Raw genomic sequence first — 17,547 nt, 5'->3', positions numbered from 1 at the left:
TAGGAAGTCCTGCACAGAGGGTACTTTTACAAAAACAAGGGAACCCAGAAGGTAGATAAGGACCTTGGGTAACAGTTTAGTATTAGAACAGTGGTCCTTAAATGCAACAGTTGAGTAAATAGGATAATTATAGACTTGAATTAGTACTATAATGCGAGTGTCCAGCCAGACAATCAATTTAATAAATCAAAAATGTCAAAGAACAAAACAACAAACGGAGCAATAACGTGAGACACAATCCTGCATCCTACATGAACACATAACAAATACATTTAGTACAAAGACATATGAAGGAAGACGGCGTAGCTTGTGGAATATTAAGCACAATTTCTAACAAGCTTAGAGAAACAGTAACTGCACTTTTTTATCATGTGCGATTAACGTGCAAACTGTTTATATTAGTCGAGGACGTTTCGATCCTTTAAAAACAATAATAGGATCATCATCAGGACAGTTAAGGTGCAAGCCTGAATCAATGAAAATAACCTGGATAGTACTTGTGGGAAAAGGATAGTCTTACTTGGACTCAGGCGGGGCTGGAGCCCCAGTAATGATGGTTCTGTGGATAAGGTGGTGAAGATATTCAGGAATCGGATCTCACGTCATTCTGTGCATCGCCACATGCTAATCTATTGAATATACTATCACGTATTGCTGAAATACGCCTGAATATCTTCACCACCTTATCCACAGAACCATCATTACAGTGGCTCCAGCCCCTCCTGAGTCCAAGTACGACTATCCTTAGGCTTTAGGAGCACTGCACTAACTCTGCTGAGCTCTTTTCTTGGAAATAGGCAACAGTGGGTCGAGATGGGAGATGTAAAATGCAGCCCCTTTTCCCTCCCTTGTGGGGTGCCGCAGGGATCGGTGCTTAGCCTCACTCTTTTTAACATGTATGTCAACCCCCTGGTGAAACTTAGTCTGAGCTTTGGCCTGACCGTACTATCTTAAGCGGATGACACACAGATAGTGATGCCTGTCTCGTCTCAGTTTGAAAATGATGCTAACAATTTCTGCAGATGCATGGCCGCAGTTGCAAGCTGGATGAAGGAGAATTGTCTCAAATTAAATTCCGAGAAAACAGAGGTGCTGCTCTTTGGCAAAGAGACCTCCTTCTGGAATGCATCCTGGTGGCCCCAGGAGCTGGGTGACCTGCCCAAGCCTGTGTAGAAGGCTAAAAACTACTTGGGAGTCATTTTTTACGCCAAACTATGCTTCGCTGCTCAGATCAATGCAGTGACCTCTGGGGGGGATACTTTATGTTATGGGTTCTCAAACAAATTCTCCCTTTCATCCCAATGGACTTACAGGAGACCGCAATGCTGGCCCTCATAGGCTCCAAACTGGACTTCTGCAATGCCCTTTATCTTGGCACCTCGAAATACCTGTTAAAAAAACTGCAGTCCCTACAGAATGCAGTAGCTAGAACCCTTTTGAAAATCCCTAAGTTTAAACCAGTATCTCACATGTTACAAGGCCTTCATTGGCTACTGGTGGAGAAGAGAATCTCATTTAAGACTCTGTGCCTAATGCACAAGGCTTTTCACTGTACTGGCCTGCTCTATTTTCAGGAACGATTTTCCGGGTATGCGCCCAGTGGAACACTCAGATCTAGCTCGGCGCATATGGTCCTGATTCCCAGAATTCAACAAGTAAACTGGGGCGGCAGAACACTGACCTTCCGAAGGGTAAAGTTATGGAACTCCCTTCCTCTTGCCCTCCGGTCTCAACCCAGCTTGCAGTTATTCAGAAAGCAGCTAAAGACCTGGCTATTTCCCCCTCTAAACAACAAAGTCACTCAGACTTAACTTGGCTTGCTGCCCTTTCCTCAGTCCTTGATCCGCATAGCACTAAGATACCATCGGGTAATGCACGCTCTATAAAATTACTTCATTAATTCATTCACATATCCAGGTACTAGCCAATGAGCATGCCACGGAATAATATGAACTATTCATAAATAATGGAATCTCAAGACCGTCACTCAAACTCCTTTTGAAACTTATTTTTTTAAACCAACATGAAATTGTGCAGATAGTTTTTAACAGAATAGAATATTTAATGTCATTTACATTAAAAATATTACCTCCAGAAGTCAGTGTCTGAAAAATATCAACACTGCTCCTCCATTAAATACCACTGTATTTGAGTAGCATTTGCTTTGAGTAGGTCTACCTATCCCACCCACCCCTACATTAAAGATAATTTTGAAATTATTTTGGGCTGTTTAAGAGGATAGTATAGGTTCTCCAGGGTACGTCTAGCTTACAAAACAGGCAAGGGCTTAATGCTGGGAAGGAGAACGGTAGGTGCTGTGTGTTATGGTGGCCCATCATTGCACACATTTCCAGCTTGGATTTCTAAGACACATATTTCCCAAGCCTCTCCAGGAAGCATGTAAGGCCCATATATATGCAATCTCAGTGTCAGCAGAAGAGAAATCCCAGAACCGTTTACTCTGATGCACAATGTATAGTCTTGATGAAAGCAGGCAGGGGACCCGTTTCCATGTTTGATCTTTGCTCACTAGTATCGGGAGCAACATTATAACAGCGAAAACGTTTACTAATATATTCTGCCACCACTTTTTCAATAACAAACATTACTTTGCTAATCCTTTAACAACATATCTGTGTTTTTTGTGCTAAGACAGACATTGTCATGAATCCCCCCCCCCCAAAAAAAAATGTAGGTTATCATAGATTGATCAAATTGCTTTTACTGGCATTGCTCATTCAGAGTTACTGACAGGCGGATGCAAAATGTGTTTAAAATGGTATGAAACCATGTATGTATTAAGGCGTCTATCTGATGAAGGGGGTATTAAAACCATGCACTGCTATGTCTTAAAATTCTCTCCCATGGAGATTCGGTGAACTGATGTCCATGGATGGAAATCGCATCAAGAAGACTGACCAAGTGCATGAGATATACTGAATTATTCCTATTCTAGCCAAAATGCCAATCACAAGTGAAAGATTCTCTCTGTACTTACTTTGTTTTCCAGTTTTTGCAAATGAAAGGGCAGCTTGAAGGTCTGATTTTGTAGACAGTAAAGCTGAAAATACAAAATATTATAGTTGACAATAATAAAACATTGATTATAGAATTACATTTAAAAAAACTTTGTATATTGTGATTATGTTGCCCAATGTAGCATCAGCATTATTAGTCGGTAGGTTGATCTATTTAAAAGCCACTCTTTTAAATCACTCTGACGGACAGGTATTTCTGCTTTGAAGCGTGGGCAAGTTTTATGAATATCTTATCTTATCTTAGAAGCACATATAGAGCATATGGCTACCCACAGATGTCCCAGAGCTAAGAACGCATCTAGCTGACCAGGACATTAGTGGAGTAAGAAGTCAAATGAACAAGTTACTTACCTTCGGTATCCCTTTTTCTGGTGGATACAGTATCTGCCTGTGGATTCCTCACCTTGTGAAAAATCCCCTGCGCCAGCAACAGTGGGAAACTTTTGTAGCTCTCCACGCCGACGAGGACGATGTCACAGAAGCACGGCTCTGCACGCGGCTCCGCTGACGTCACTGGATCCATAAGAGGACCTCGTCGGCGTGATGGCGTCAGTTCCGCCCTTTTTTCCGTGCCTTCGAGGCACACGGACGGACTGACAACAATATATATACAGTATACATAGTACATAATATACAAACCAACACACACAGTGTGAAGAACAAAGCAGGAAGGCCAAAGAAATAACACACTTCCTTTGACAGTAATAAATACATTTTGAAACATCATCACTATTGTAGGTATACAAGGGTGGACAGCAGGGAGGCGGGTGGGTCAGTGAGGAATCCACAGGCAGATACTGTATCCACCAGAAAAAGCATTACCGCAGGTAAGTAACTTGTTCTTCTGATGGATACATCTGCCAGTGGATTCCTCACCTTGTGAAAAGATTCCCACAGCAGTCCCACTCCCGGAGGAGGGTGTCCAACCTTCTATACCAGAAAATCCTGAAGGACAGAACGAGCAAAGTGTCCGTCCCTCCTCACCTCGGAAACCAAGCAGTAATGCTTCGCGAAAGTGTGAAGGGAGGCCCAAGTTGCCGCTCTACAAATGTCCTCCACAGGAACACCTCTAGACAAGGCAGATGTAGAAGACTTTGCCCTGGTAGAATGAGCCCTTATACCCTCTGGAGGTTCCTTACCGGCCAAAGAGTAACATATCTTGATGCACAAGATAATCCATCTGGAAAGGGTGCACTTGTGCACCGCTCTGCCTTTCCTGCAGCCAACAAAGCCCACGAAGAGCTGGTCATCCACTCGAAAGTCTTTAGTCCTATCGAGGTAAAAGCTCACCGCCCTCTTAGGGTCCAAGCGGTGAAGCCGCTCCTCCTCCTTGGAAAGGTGAGGGGGAGGATAGAAGGTAGGAAGGGTAATGGACTGCCCCAGATGGAAAGGAGTTACCACCTTAGGCAGAAAAGCAGCCCTGGTCCTGAGTAGCATTCTTTCAGCATGAATGGTCAAGAACGGGGGTTTCGAACTCAGAGCTTGAAGCTCACTTACCCTCCTTGCCGAGGTAATAGCAATGAGAAAAAATGTTTTGAAACACAACAGCCTTAAGGGACACTTGTGCAAGGGCTCGAAGGTAGAACCCATCAAGTAAGTTAAAACAAGATTTAAGTCCCATTGAGGCACAATAAATGGAGGGGGCGGAAATTTGTTGGTCAGGCCCTTAATGAACCGCAATACAATAGGTGATTTAAACAAGGACGGCTGATCCAGCAAGCAAAGGAATGCCGACAAACCCGATAAATATCCGTTTACAGTAGCTACAGCAAAGCCCTGCTGACCAAGAGAAAGAGCAATCTGAAGGAGGTTGGATAAACGAGACCTCAAAGGGTCAATAGACCTCTCTCCGCACCAAAGAACAAATGTATTCCACCTATAGGAATAGATAGATTTGGTGGAATGACGTCTGGCAGACAAAATTACATCCACCACGTCAGGCGGGAGAGAAAAAGAATTCAGGTTGCCCCATTCAACCTCCAGGCATGAAGGTGTAGGCTCTGGAGGTGGGGGTGCAGAACCTGCCCCTCCGACTGCGAGAGGAGGTCTGCCCTGAGAGGAAGACGGAGCGGGGGGCAGAAGGAGAGTTGGAGAGGATCTGTATACCACACCCTTCTCGGTCAATCCGGGGCGATCAATATGACTTGGGCCCGGTCTTGGCGAATCTTCCTCAGAACCCGAGGAATCAAAGGTATGGGAGGAAACGCGTAAAGGAGATGTGATTCCCATCTCAACTGAAACGCGTCCCCCAAAGCTCCCTGCATCGGATACTGGAGACTGCAGAATGACGGCCAGTGAGTGTTCTCGTGAGTGGCAAACAGGTCCACCCGAGGAGTTCCTCATGTCCGAAAGACGTGACGAAACACCTCCGGATGGAGCCTCCACTTGTGGTCGGCAGAGAACTGCCGACTGAGACTGTCTGCACGTACGTTCAGAACCCCGGCCAGATGATTTGCCATCAGACAAATCTGATGATCCTGAACCCAGGACCAGAGACGCAGAGCCTCTCTGCAGAGAGAACGCGACCCCACTCCTCCCTGCTTGTTGACATACCACATTGTGGTAGTGTTGTCCGTTAGGACTTGAACCGACTGACCGCGAAGGGAAGGGAGGAAGGCCTTGAGTGCCAAATGTATCGCCCGCAACTCCAAAAGATTGATGTGAAGCAACCTTTCCTCTGGAGACCAAAGACCCTTGATCTCCAGATCCCCCAGATGCGCACCTCATCCTAAAGTGGATGCATCCGTTATTACTGTGGCCACCGATGGAAGTAGATGGAAGGGCTTTCCTTGAGACAGATTGCCCTCCACGCTCCACCAAGACAGATCCGCTGCAGCTTCTCTGGAGATCCTGACTGACTCCCTGAGATCTCCGTTGTGCGGATACCACTGCCTGCGGAGGCACCACTGGAGCGCACTCATGTGCCAGCGTGCATGGTTGACCAACAGAATGCAGGAAGCAAACAGACCGAGAGACGAACGACCTTCAGGACTGGAACGACCGCTCCATTGTAAAACAAGGGAATCGTTTCCTGTATGTCGAGAATCCTTTGTGGAGGAGGGAATGCTCGACACACAGTAGTGTCCAGTACCGCCCCTATGAACAGGTTGCGCTGAGAGGGCACCAGGTGAGATTTGGGCACATTTATCGAGAAACCCAATTTGTACAACAGCAGGGTTGTAACTTGCAGATGATGAAGCACCTTCTCCGGCGACTCCGCTTTGATTAGCCAGTCGTCCAGAGAGGGAAAAACTGGAATCCCCGATCTTCTGAGATGGGCTGCCACCACTGCCTTCACTTTGGTGAAGACTCGAGGTGCAGTAGTAAGACCAAACGGAAGGACCGCAAACTGATAATGTTGTGACCCTACCGTAAAACCAAAATACTTCCTGTGCGACTTCAGGATGGGGATGTGAAAATACGCATCCTGCAAGTCGATCAACACCATCCAGTCCTCCTGTTGCAGCGCTTGAGGAACCTGCACAAGAGTGAGCATCTTGAACTTCTCCTGCTTCAGAAAAGGGTTCAAGATCCTGAGGTCCAGGATTGGACGTAGCCTGTCATCCTTCTTCGGAATCAGGAAATACCGGGAGTAGCATCCCTGACCCCTCCCCTGCTCTGGAACCACCTCTATTGCACCTTTTTTTTTAGTAATGTAAGGACTTCCTTCTGCAGGAGAAGAAGGTGGCCCTCGAGCAAGCACCTTGGCAAGGAGGGTAATTCAGAGGGAATTCCCGAAAGGGAAGAGCGTACCCATTTTCTACAAGATCTAGAACCCAAAGGTCTGAAATGACCGATTCCCAATCTTGTAGAAAATGGGTAAGCCGACCCCCCACAGGACCAACATGATCCAGAATGGTGGATCTAGGGCTGCTTTGCAGTGGTGGGAGGGAGGAGGAGGAGGAGGAGAAGGAGGAGGAGAGCTGTCGACCTCGAGCACGACCCCTGATCCTGCCCCTGTAGCTCTTATACAGGGTATTTTGCTGCTGCTGTTGCTGCTGAGGCTGCCTGTAGGTCCTCTGTATCTCCTATAGGAAGAACCTCTAGGCTGTGCCTGCAGACCCAGAGATTTGGCCATGGCTTTGCTGTCCTTGAACCTTTCCAAGACCGCATCCGCCTTTTTCCCAAACAGCCCAGAACCATCAAAAGGCAGGTCCAGAAGCATTGCCTGCACATCGGGGGAGAACTCCGAAGATTTCAGCCAAGCACTCCTCCTTGTGGCGACCGAGGAGCCCAATATCCTGGCAACAGAGTCCGCAGTGTCCAGGCCACTCTGGATAACCTGACGCACAGCCGCCTGAGTATCTGACAGGACTTCATTAAAGTTCTGCCTGTCCTCCTCAGATAACTTAGGAGCCAGCTGTTTAGCAGAATCCATGAGAGCGTGGATATAACGGCCCAAGAGACAGGTGGCATTTGTTGACTTTAAGGCCATGCTCGCCGAGGAGAAAACTTTCTTGGCCGATTGGTCGAGCTTTTTAGAGTCCCTGTCACTAGGAACCTGTGGAACGGCCCCGGAAGACCTCTTTGAGCAGGCAGCCTAAACCACCAGACTTTCCGGAGAAGGATGGGAAGTAAGAAAGTCTGGATCTCCTGGAGCCGCCCTGTACCTCTTAGCTACAGTCTTAGAAACTGCAGGAGCTGAAAAGGGCTTACGCCATACCTCCATGACTGGTTCAGTGATGGCCTCATTAAATGGAAGTAAAGGCTCTGTCACGGTGGAGGGAGAATGCAGAACCTCAGTAAGGATGTTAGGTTTAAATTCAGCAGTTGGTAGCTGTAAATCCAAAAGATCCGCGGCTTTCCTAATGACCGTGTGGTAAGGAGCCACATCTTTAGAGGGAGTATCAGTTGGAGGAGTAATCTTCCATTCTGGTGACAAATCAAGGCCACTCGCCTCCTTCACCCTCTTCCATCTATTCCACCTGGTACCTTTGCTCCTCCAAAACTCTCTGTGCTTCTCGCTTGGACCTAATCCTCAGGACCGGCGTCGAAGACTCATCAGGAGCCGGAGCTTCTTCAACCGGAGCCAGAGAATGTGTCAGCGTCGGTGATGGAGCCAGAGAGTGCTCCGGTGAAGCTGCAGGCGAGGTCAGGCAAACAGGAGAAGCAGGATTTGACACAGGAGAGGGAGAAACATAGCCCTTACGACGTCGAGGAGTAGGCGAAGTCGATCTCGGAGCCGTCTCCTTATCTGAACGGCGTTGAGATCCATGCCTCTTCTTCTTTTTATGCTTCTTGGACTTAGAAGCATGACCCGACGTCGACTTCGACCCCGACCTCGCCCTTGACCTCGATCTCGAGTGTCTTCGACCTCTCTTCTCTTTTTTCATCCTCGTTATAAATAACTTAGCTTCTCTTTCTTTTAAGACCTTTGGATTCATCTTGCGGCAGCAAGAGCATCCCTCAAAAGTCGTGATCCGACGACAGGCACCAGACACAGTCCTTGTGTGGATCCGTGATGGACATGTGCTTACCACACTCTACACGGCTTGAATCCAGACTTCTTCGTCGAAATCTTGGGAACAAGAAGCAAGAAGAAAATAGAAACACCAGCAGAAACCCAAAGTAACTAGCCAAAGCTACGGAGAGTCCCAGAAAACCGTTAGCGTCGACGGCGCGGAAAAAAGGGAACTGACGTCATCACGCCGACGAGGTCCTCTTATGGATCCAGTGACGTCAGCGGAACCGCGTGCAGAGCTGTGCTTCTGTGACATCGTCCTCGTTGGTGTGGAGAGCTACAAAAGTTTCCGAATGTTGCTGGCTCAGGGGATATTTCACATGCTGAGGAATCCACTGGCAGATGTATCCTACAGAAAGCCATGTTTTCAGGATTTTGCAAAAAGAAAGTTCAGGTTGGTTGTCCGAAGGGTGGGGGCGGGGGGGGCCTGGGCAAGGGAATTCCATAACTTGGCAACATTGCATCAAAATATCCGACCTCCACTTTTGGTTTTTCTTAGGGAGGGGACTAGTGCAAGTTGGGAATTAGTAGACTGCAGATTTCTAGTAGGGGTATAAGGAAAAGACAGAGTTGAAGAAATCAAAGGGCCTATATTCAACAATTCCCTATGGGCTATACAGAGGGATTTGAATTTGACCCTTTGGGCCACTGCGAGTCAATCAAGGGAAAGAAGAGTCCGTAGTCCAAGCACAATAAAATTAATGCCTGTACTACTATTCTTTCGGAAGAAGGGGGTATCAGATGAAGAATTTTCCTGAGAGTTCTAAGGATGCCATAACATTTACCGCTAGTTTTCTAGCCTGGGTATCCATGGTAAGTGATTTGTCTAACCAGAAACTGGGGGTCAGGTGTACGGCGCTTTTTAGCATCCGCAAACAGGTCTTAGACCCGTTTGCACACGCTAAAAAGCATGGGCCCATGTAAAAACAGTATTTTGCAACTCGCAAATAAATTGTGACTCGCAAAATACTGTTTTGCGACTCGCTATTAGGCAAGGGCATTCTCTTCCTAATAGAGACTGCAAAGCTATGTACCAATGTTTTGCAATTGCGGTTGCAATACACTTGCAAATTACCACCTCCTTCAAGTAGGTGGTAAAGCATTCGCAAATGAGAAGGGGTCCCCAGTGGACCCCTTACCCTTTGCAAATGTATGCAATATTATTTTTTAAGGGCAGGCAGTTGTCCCGGGGACCACTGCCTGGCCTTGAAAAATGAAAACTTTTATTTAAAAAAAAAAAAATGCATCCTGTTTTCCTTTAAGGAAAACCGGCTACGTTAAAAAAAAAAAAAAAAAAAGCAGCTTTATTTAAAAGCAGTCCCAGACATGGTGGTCTGCTGAGCCCAGTAGGCCACCATTCCTGGGAGGGCATGTCATCCCCAATGGGCTCGCAAATTGCGAGAGGCTCATTAATATTCATGAGCCTCGCAATTTGAGACCCATTGGGAATCGCAAACAGTGTTAAACACACTGTTGTACATGCCAAATAGCACTTCACAAATTGCGAGTCGCAAATACGATGCAATTTGTGAGGCGCTATTTGGCAGGTCGTACATCTTGCCCCTAGACTTTTTATGGCTGACTTGCAAGAAGGAGGAGTGCCCAGAAGGCTCGGCCATCTCAGGTCCAGCTGAGAATTCGGGGAATTCCCAAGAATCATAAGTTCGGTCTTCTCGCCATTTAATTTCAGGGGGGAGTTGTTCATCCACTTGGCCACTGCTTCTAAACATAGGTCCATGGCTGGAGAACAGGTATCCTGCTTGAGAGAGAGGGTAAAAACCAATTGCGTATCGTCTGCTTATAAAAATCCCAAATAGCAGAATGATATCAGCCAAAGAACGCATACATATATTGAACAGCGTGGGACTTATTGAGGAGCCCTGGGGAACTCTGCTGTTCCATGAAAAAGTGTCTGAGGTACAACATCCCTCAAAGACCTGAAAGGTCCTGTCAGTAAGAAAAGATCAAAGCCAGAAGAGGGCACGCCCCATAACTTCCACATTACAAATTCTCTCAATAATGGGGTCATGGCTGACAGTATCAAAAGCTGCACTGAGATCGAGTAGGCCAATGACGACTGATTCTCCTCAATCCAGCAGCATTTAGCTTCCTCAAGAACTACCAGGTGTACCGGCTCTGTACGTATTTTGATCTAAACTCAGTCTGGATAGGGTGGAGAATGTCGTGAGCCTCTAGATACTCTGAGAGTATCTGATTAACATAACTCTCAATTACTTTGCTTAGTCCAGGCAGCAGAGGAGTGGGCCTTTAATTCCCTGGGTCAAAGAGGTTGAGATTGGTTTTTCAGAAGGGCCTTCACCATGGCATGTTTCCAGGGAAGAATTTCTTCGGCTAAGGAGCTATTCAAGATGTTGAGTAGGAAAGGTAGGATATGATCGAGATCATTGGCTAATATGACCTGGGACAGGGTCCAGCAGAGAGCCTGACTTGACTTTATTAAAAATCCTAGAGAGATTCTTAAGCATGATGTCAGGAAAGGTACTAATGGTAGTATTAAGGACTGGTTGTCCATCACTATTAACCATGGGGTTAGAATCTGGTTTTGATGGTAAAAAGGTAAGATAGATGTCAATATTTTGCTGGAAGAACTTTGCAATATCGTTGCAGAGGGATGTTGATGATTTGGGAAGTTGTTGGGCGCATCGAAAAGGGTTTTAACAATCTGAAATATTTCTCTCGCATTTGAGGCTTCATTCATGTTTTTATCATAGTATGTTCCCTTCGCCAATATAATATCACAGTGTTACTTTTGATGATCTCCCTATATTTTGCTTTGCCTATTTCTGAGTAGTATTTCCTCAACGATCTCTCTACGTTCTTGCAAAACTGTCATAGAGTCCTAAAGTGAGAATTATACCAAGGAGGTGATATATAATCAGTATATCCAGTTTGAGTTTTCATGGAAATTACTTGGTCCAGCAATGGGCTATTCCAGTGCGAGAACTCGCTGCAGGCATAAGATCTGGATTGAGTTCCAGTCTAGTTGTATTAGGAATCGGTTTCCAAGAATTAACGTTAAGTTTAGACCAGCAGCGATCTGTCCGGGTGGTGAAACTGGAGGGAGAACGAGGGCAAGGGAGGTCAATAATGAAAGGAATCATACAATAATCAGACCAGATGATTAGAAAAGGGTCTTGGATTTGTAAGAGAACACCGCGTCAAGCAAATGACCTTTTCCATGTGTTGGCCAGGGTCAAGATGAGTGAGTTGAGTTGAGTTGCCGAGAGGTCCTGCAAGAGGCCGGCTGCTTGAGTCCCAGCTGGGTCCTCTAAGTGCCTGTTAAAATCCCCTAGAAGTTTTAAGATAGACTGGTTTTAATTTTAGACTGGCGGCAACCTCGGAGAGTGTTTCTAAAAATTCCCCGCAAGGGCTTTGTTAGAACTGGGGTTCTCTAGTTGGCAATGGTTTGAACCTTTGTCCAAATAGGGACCCTTGTTTCTAGTCAGGGTAAGGGGGCTACACTCCTAAATAACCCCTGCTCAACCCTGTGGTAGCTTGGCACGAGCAGGAAGGCTTATCTCAGAGGCAGTGTGTAAAGCATTTGTGAGCACATACAGTAATACAGTGAAAACACTACAGATGGACACTACACAGGTTTTATAAAAATAAGTATTCTTTATATAAACTTAATACAAGACCCAAACGACAAAAATTTACAATACAGTATTAGGAAAATGACTTTTAAATGGTAAAAATGGCTTAGTTCAAAGATGATGGTAAATGCGACACGTTTCTCACAAAGTACCTTTGGATGCATAGCGCAAGATAAACAAAAGGTTTGCAGGGAGAGCGATGCGTCGGTTCCTTGCTTTGGGGGATGCGATGCGTCTGTTCCTAAGTGCTTACGCAAAGTAGGCAATGCATCTGTTCCTTATCGGAGAAGAGGTGATGTGTCGATCTCGTGTGGTGTTCCGGTTGCGATGCGACAAGATAGCACCTCGATGCGATGCTACGATCCGCAGCGATGCGATAAGATGGCGTCTTTGATGCGATGATGTGAAGGTGATGCGTGCACGCCTGATGGCTGTGCGGCGACTCGGGAACTTCTGAGCCACGACAGGCCCTGCGACACGCTTCTCCAGTGATGCGACGGGGACCCTTGCGGCGGCGACACGCTTCTCCGGTGATGTGACGACAAACAGCTGCGACGGAGACACGCTTCTCTGGTGATGCGACGGTGACCTCTGCGGTGGCGACACGTTTCTCCGGTGATGCGACGGCCACAGCTGCGACGGCGACACGCTTCTTTTCGTTGTGTCGCGCATCCAGCTCCCAACAATACGCAGGCTTCTGCAGACAGAATTCCCAGCATGGAAATTCAGGGGGGAGCTGGTGGTGAAGTCTTGTATCCCTGAGACTTCAGCAGGAGGCAAGCACAATTCAAGCCCTTGGAGATTCTTTAGTTCTAAAGTTCTCTCCCCTTTCCTTGGCAATTAAGTAAACACTGCAGGCCAACCCCAGAAAATAGCACACTGGCTCAGGGGCAATCAAATCCTTCAGCTTCCTTGGTTTCTTCACCTTGGCAAAGGTCCATCTTGATTCCCAGAAGTGATCTAAAGTCTTCGGGTCCGTGCCCCAATATTTATACTAGTAAATCCTTTGTCCTCTGAAGGCAGAGGGTGCTTCTACCTAGTCAAAACCAGTTCTGTGCAGCTTCCTGGCAGGAGGTGGAGACAGTATTGTTGAAAGCAGACCTGGCCCAGGTAGCGGGAAGGAAATCTCCACCCCCCACTCTCTATTCAGCCAAGGTCCTATACAGCCCAACCTTGACTAATCAGACTGCAGGAGCCCCAGCCGTCCTGTCACTCACAAACCAGACATGCAATACACAACCTAGCAGAGCCAGGCTGGATGGTTAGGCAAGAAAATACCCACTTCCCAAAAGTGGTATTTTCACACACAGAATGTTAAAACCAACTTCACTAAAAGATGTATTTTACCATTCTGAGGGCTTTTGGGAGAACATGGTGGCCAGCGAGTAGTTGGTTGCGGGAGCTCCCACGAGTCAGGAGCAAGACGGAAATCAAAACGGAATCAAAAGCCTTTAGGTCAATGCGAATGTGACAGGGAAAATTAGATTTGTATAATGCCTCGACCCAGATGCTGCTAAATGCCGAAATCGACCGAAAATAGACAAGCGAGTTTAAAAAAAAAATGCTTACTGGCTCCCGCAGTGCCTAGAGGTGGTCTGCAGACTCGATACGCTGTGTTTTTGGATTTTGGAGTGCGGTCGGGCCTACGCTCTCAGCTGAGAGCCGGATGTAGTGGAGGTGGCGGGAACAACTGAAGCACCGAAGGTGGACGCTGCCCGGAGCCAGTCCCGGGAGCCTCCTGAAGCACAGGATTCACTGTGGTTTCGCCCAGCTCGGGACCTAGGACACGGCCGGAAAGCAGCAGCAAGGCTCCCCATTCAGGGTGTTAGAGGCAGGGGCAGCACAGCTGCTGCTCCTGAGTCACAGGCACCGCGAGAGAACTCGCTAAAGACAGAAGAGCTGGCTGTGGGGAAAGCTACGCTTAGACTCAACTCTGAAGTTGGACCTGAGCTTGGGAATAAAGTAGGTGTAAACGTTGAGGACAAGTTGGGGGTTGTAGGTTTAACACAGGGAGGCAGACCTTTAGAGCTAAAATCAAAAGCTCAGAATAGTGGATTACAAAATTCGAGCTAGTGTACGGAAACAGCGACCCATCCTCGTAAAAAAAGTTTTTCCAGCACAGGAAATAGTAGCAACTGGGGACTGGGTCACAGGAAAAAACAGAAAAGTAAAATACCCTCTTGAGAAGCAACATAACCCAAAACTCACCCCTCACTGAGGAGTTCTTTCAAGGTTGCACCGAATACACTAGCATTAAAACCAATAATCGGCACGCCCATGAGCAACTCCACGTAGCTATCTGAATTTCTAGAAGGACTACTAAGTCCCAACAAGTTCCAATTACTTGTGAAAGAACCAGACTCACTAGAATTATCAGAGGAATTAATCACACTGAAATCGGTGATGGTGGATGAAGTTAGTAAAGTGGAAGGGGACATGCCCGCTTTAAGTGAGAATCCAGTCTCCCTAAGGGAGAGTCAGGAGAATCAGGATAGTCAGCTTGTGGAGGCTGGCCCGGAGTCAGAGGGGTCTCAAAGAGGACATCTTGAAGATCACCCCCCCCTCACGTTCGGTCTCTGACTTTCTGCATATGCTGACTAAAGAAGTCAGAGATAGGTTTACAGTTTCAGAAAAAAAACAAGCGGATATTAAAATGTCCTGTGAAAAAATGGAAGTTAAGTTTAAGTTGGATGCATTGGCAGCCAGGACCGCAGCTTTAGACTTTACGGTGGCCGAGTTAGTCTCGCAGATGGAGGAAAACGTAAAAGATATACATTTAATAAAAAAGAAGGATATGGGCTTTCAGGATAAATTGGAATCTCTTGTAAACTCCCAAAGGAGGAACAATATCCGTCTATTAAAAGTCCCGGAAGGAACAGACGGGTGCAACCTTAAGGAGTTCGAAGTGCGGTTAATGAAACAAGCTACCCAAATTGAAATTTCGGTCGAAGATCTGATGGCTGATATACAGCGGGTACACAGAGATCCGTTCAGATTGAACCCTAATAAAACAAGACCTCGGAAAATTTTAGTCTACTTTCTAACGAACAGTTTAAAAGATCAAATTTTAAACAAGGCACTTAATATGAATTTTTTAAATGCAGACGGAATAATGTTTCAAATAAGATCTGATGTCTCCTCGATAACAGCAACCAGGCTTTGGGAGCTGGGAAAATTATTAGAACCCTTCAGAAAGCTGGGGGCTATAGTTCAGCTTAAATTCCCGTCATTGTTGAAAGTAATGTACAATAATAAAATGCAGTCATTTAGGCGGGTAGAGGATGCAGAGAATTCTTTGCAGTCTATTTCAGGGGGCACTGAGGCTGCGAGAGGTTAATAAGAAAATCCGTAAAATGTCAAACTCTCACCGCCATATTTCAGCAAAGGCTTAAAGGAGAAGGATAAAATGTATAAAGATTGTTATATATAGAACTTATTCTTTTGAGCATACATAGTAAGTTATGTTAACATTTCTGACTTAAGGAGGAGGAGCTTCTGAAGGCCAGGGTGGGGTCATAGGAAAGGGAAGGGGTTCTCCAGGGAAGGGGTCATGGGGGAGAGTCAGGAGGGAGAGGGTGGAGAGCACAGGGTGGGGCGCAGTGGGATTTTTCTTTTAAAAATGTCCAATTCGTCAAAGTAAGGTTCGGGAAAGGAATTGTGTTTTAAAATTTAAGTTATGACCTTGATAATAGAGGAGCATAATATTTTGCTAAAAGTTCTCTCGTGGAACTTGAATGGGTTAAGATCTAAATACAGGATGGAGAAGATTCTCCAATATTTAAGAGATTCCCCAGAACATATCTTTATACTTCAGGAGACTCATGTAATGGAGAATGAGATGAGAGCCCTGTGCAAATCCAGGATCTGGATTCAAGGGGTGATATGCACCATGCAACAAACGCCAACTAAGGGAGTGGCTATAGGCATTAAAAAAAATCTGCTATCTCCCTTGAAGGGAATAATGTCACACTTATAAATTCACAGTGGCAGGGTATTATGGTCCTAACATTGACGATCCAGCTCCCTTTAAAGATCTCCTTTCTGAGTTATTAAACTTTGCAGATCCGTTAGTTCTAGCAGGGGATTTCAATGTGGTTTTAGATCCAGCCTTAGATAGGTCAGTTAAAAGTAGAGCAGTACAGAATAATAAAATGAGACTAACGATTAAAACGCTATAAAGCAGTTAGCCTGGTCTGATGTATGGAGAGAGAAGATGGGGGTAAAGGAGAGTATTTACTTTTCATAATAAACCATCTAACAGAAGATGGACCTTAGACTGTGCCATTCTGTTTGAGGAAGACGTAATTGAGGCCTTAATTATAGAGACAAATGCTTTTTTCTCAAATAATATGGAAACTGCCCCGTTAGAAGTAGTGTGGGACACATACAAAGCCTTTTTGAGAGGTCATTTAACATCGCTACAGATTGCTAGACAGGAAAAATATAGAGCTGAGGTGGGAAAGATAGAGGGGGAGATTCAAAAGTTAGAACAAGACCATATCATTCAAGGGAGTAAAATGATAGATGACGGTGTCTCAGTAAAAGATGCAATCTTTAAAATCTGATCTGGCTGCAGTGATGGATTTGAGCTTAAAAAAAAATGGCAAGCTAGCAAACTTGCCCATTTTGAGTATGGGGAGAGCTGTGGCAAGCTTCTGGCTTGGAAGACCAAGCAAGATATTGCCAGAGGGAACATCAAAGAAGTCATTTCTAATGGGATGCTACTAAAAAGTCCCCCACACATTGAAGAAGCTTTTCAAAAATATTTTGAAGGTGTTTACCGGTAAGATCTAACCATCCAGGAGGAAACAATCAGGGCCTGGATGGGTCGAGACCACGCAAGGAAACTCACAGAGAATGAAGCACTTAACCTAAATAGCCCGATAACAAGTAACGAGATAAAAAAAGCATTGGTAGCAGGGAAATCTGGTACAGCAGCTGGGCCAGATGGCCTGCCTGCGGAGCTGTACAAGGTGCTTATGGAGGTTCTTATTCCTGTGATGGAGGAACTATTCTCCCATATTTTTGAAAAAGGCGGGAACATGCTACAATCCTGGAACGAAGCCACAGTATCACTGATCCTTAAACCTGCAAAGTCCCCTAGCTTTTGTGACTCATAAAACCCCATATCTCTACTTAATGTAGATTTTAAGGTTTTTGCGAAGATTTTAGCAGAGAGGTTAAATGGGGTGTTGGGGTGTTATTGCATAGGGATCAAAAAGGTTTCGTATGGGGTAGGGGAATTCAAGATCTTACTTATAATCTGATAGGGGCAATTGACTTAGCAACGCTTTATAAATTACCACTAGGTATCATCGAGTAGTTAGCTTGATTTATCCAACCCCTGTTGCTAGAATATTAGCGAATGGAAACCTATCTGCTCCTATAAAAATTCAGTGGGGCACAAGGCAAGGCTGTCCACTGTAACCGCTAC

At 45.8% G+C, this 17,547-nt stretch overlaps 1 protein-coding gene across 1 annotated transcript in view; it reads right to left on the bottom strand.

Moving 5' to 3' along the window:
- The window catches only part of LOC146821647 (uncharacterized), a 1,582,729-nt gene that overhangs the window by 309,009 nt on the left and 1,256,173 nt on the right, over positions 1-17,547 (bottom strand). The window contains exon 28 of the mRNA XM_085609888.1: positions 2,999-3,061. Within this exon, the coding sequence (XP_085466014.1) occupies positions 2,999-3,061 (63 nt within the window). The remainder of the gene's footprint in view (positions 1-2,998; positions 3,062-17,547) is intronic.

This window comes from Triturus cristatus, chromosome 6 (assembly GCF_964204655.1).
Source record: "Triturus cristatus chromosome 6, aTriCri1.1, whole genome shotgun sequence".
Classification (NCBI taxonomy): domain Eukaryota; kingdom Metazoa; phylum Chordata; class Amphibia; order Caudata; family Salamandridae; genus Triturus; species Triturus cristatus.
Note: the sequence above shows the minus strand (reverse complement) of the source record. Positions and strands in the feature narration are given on the sequence as shown.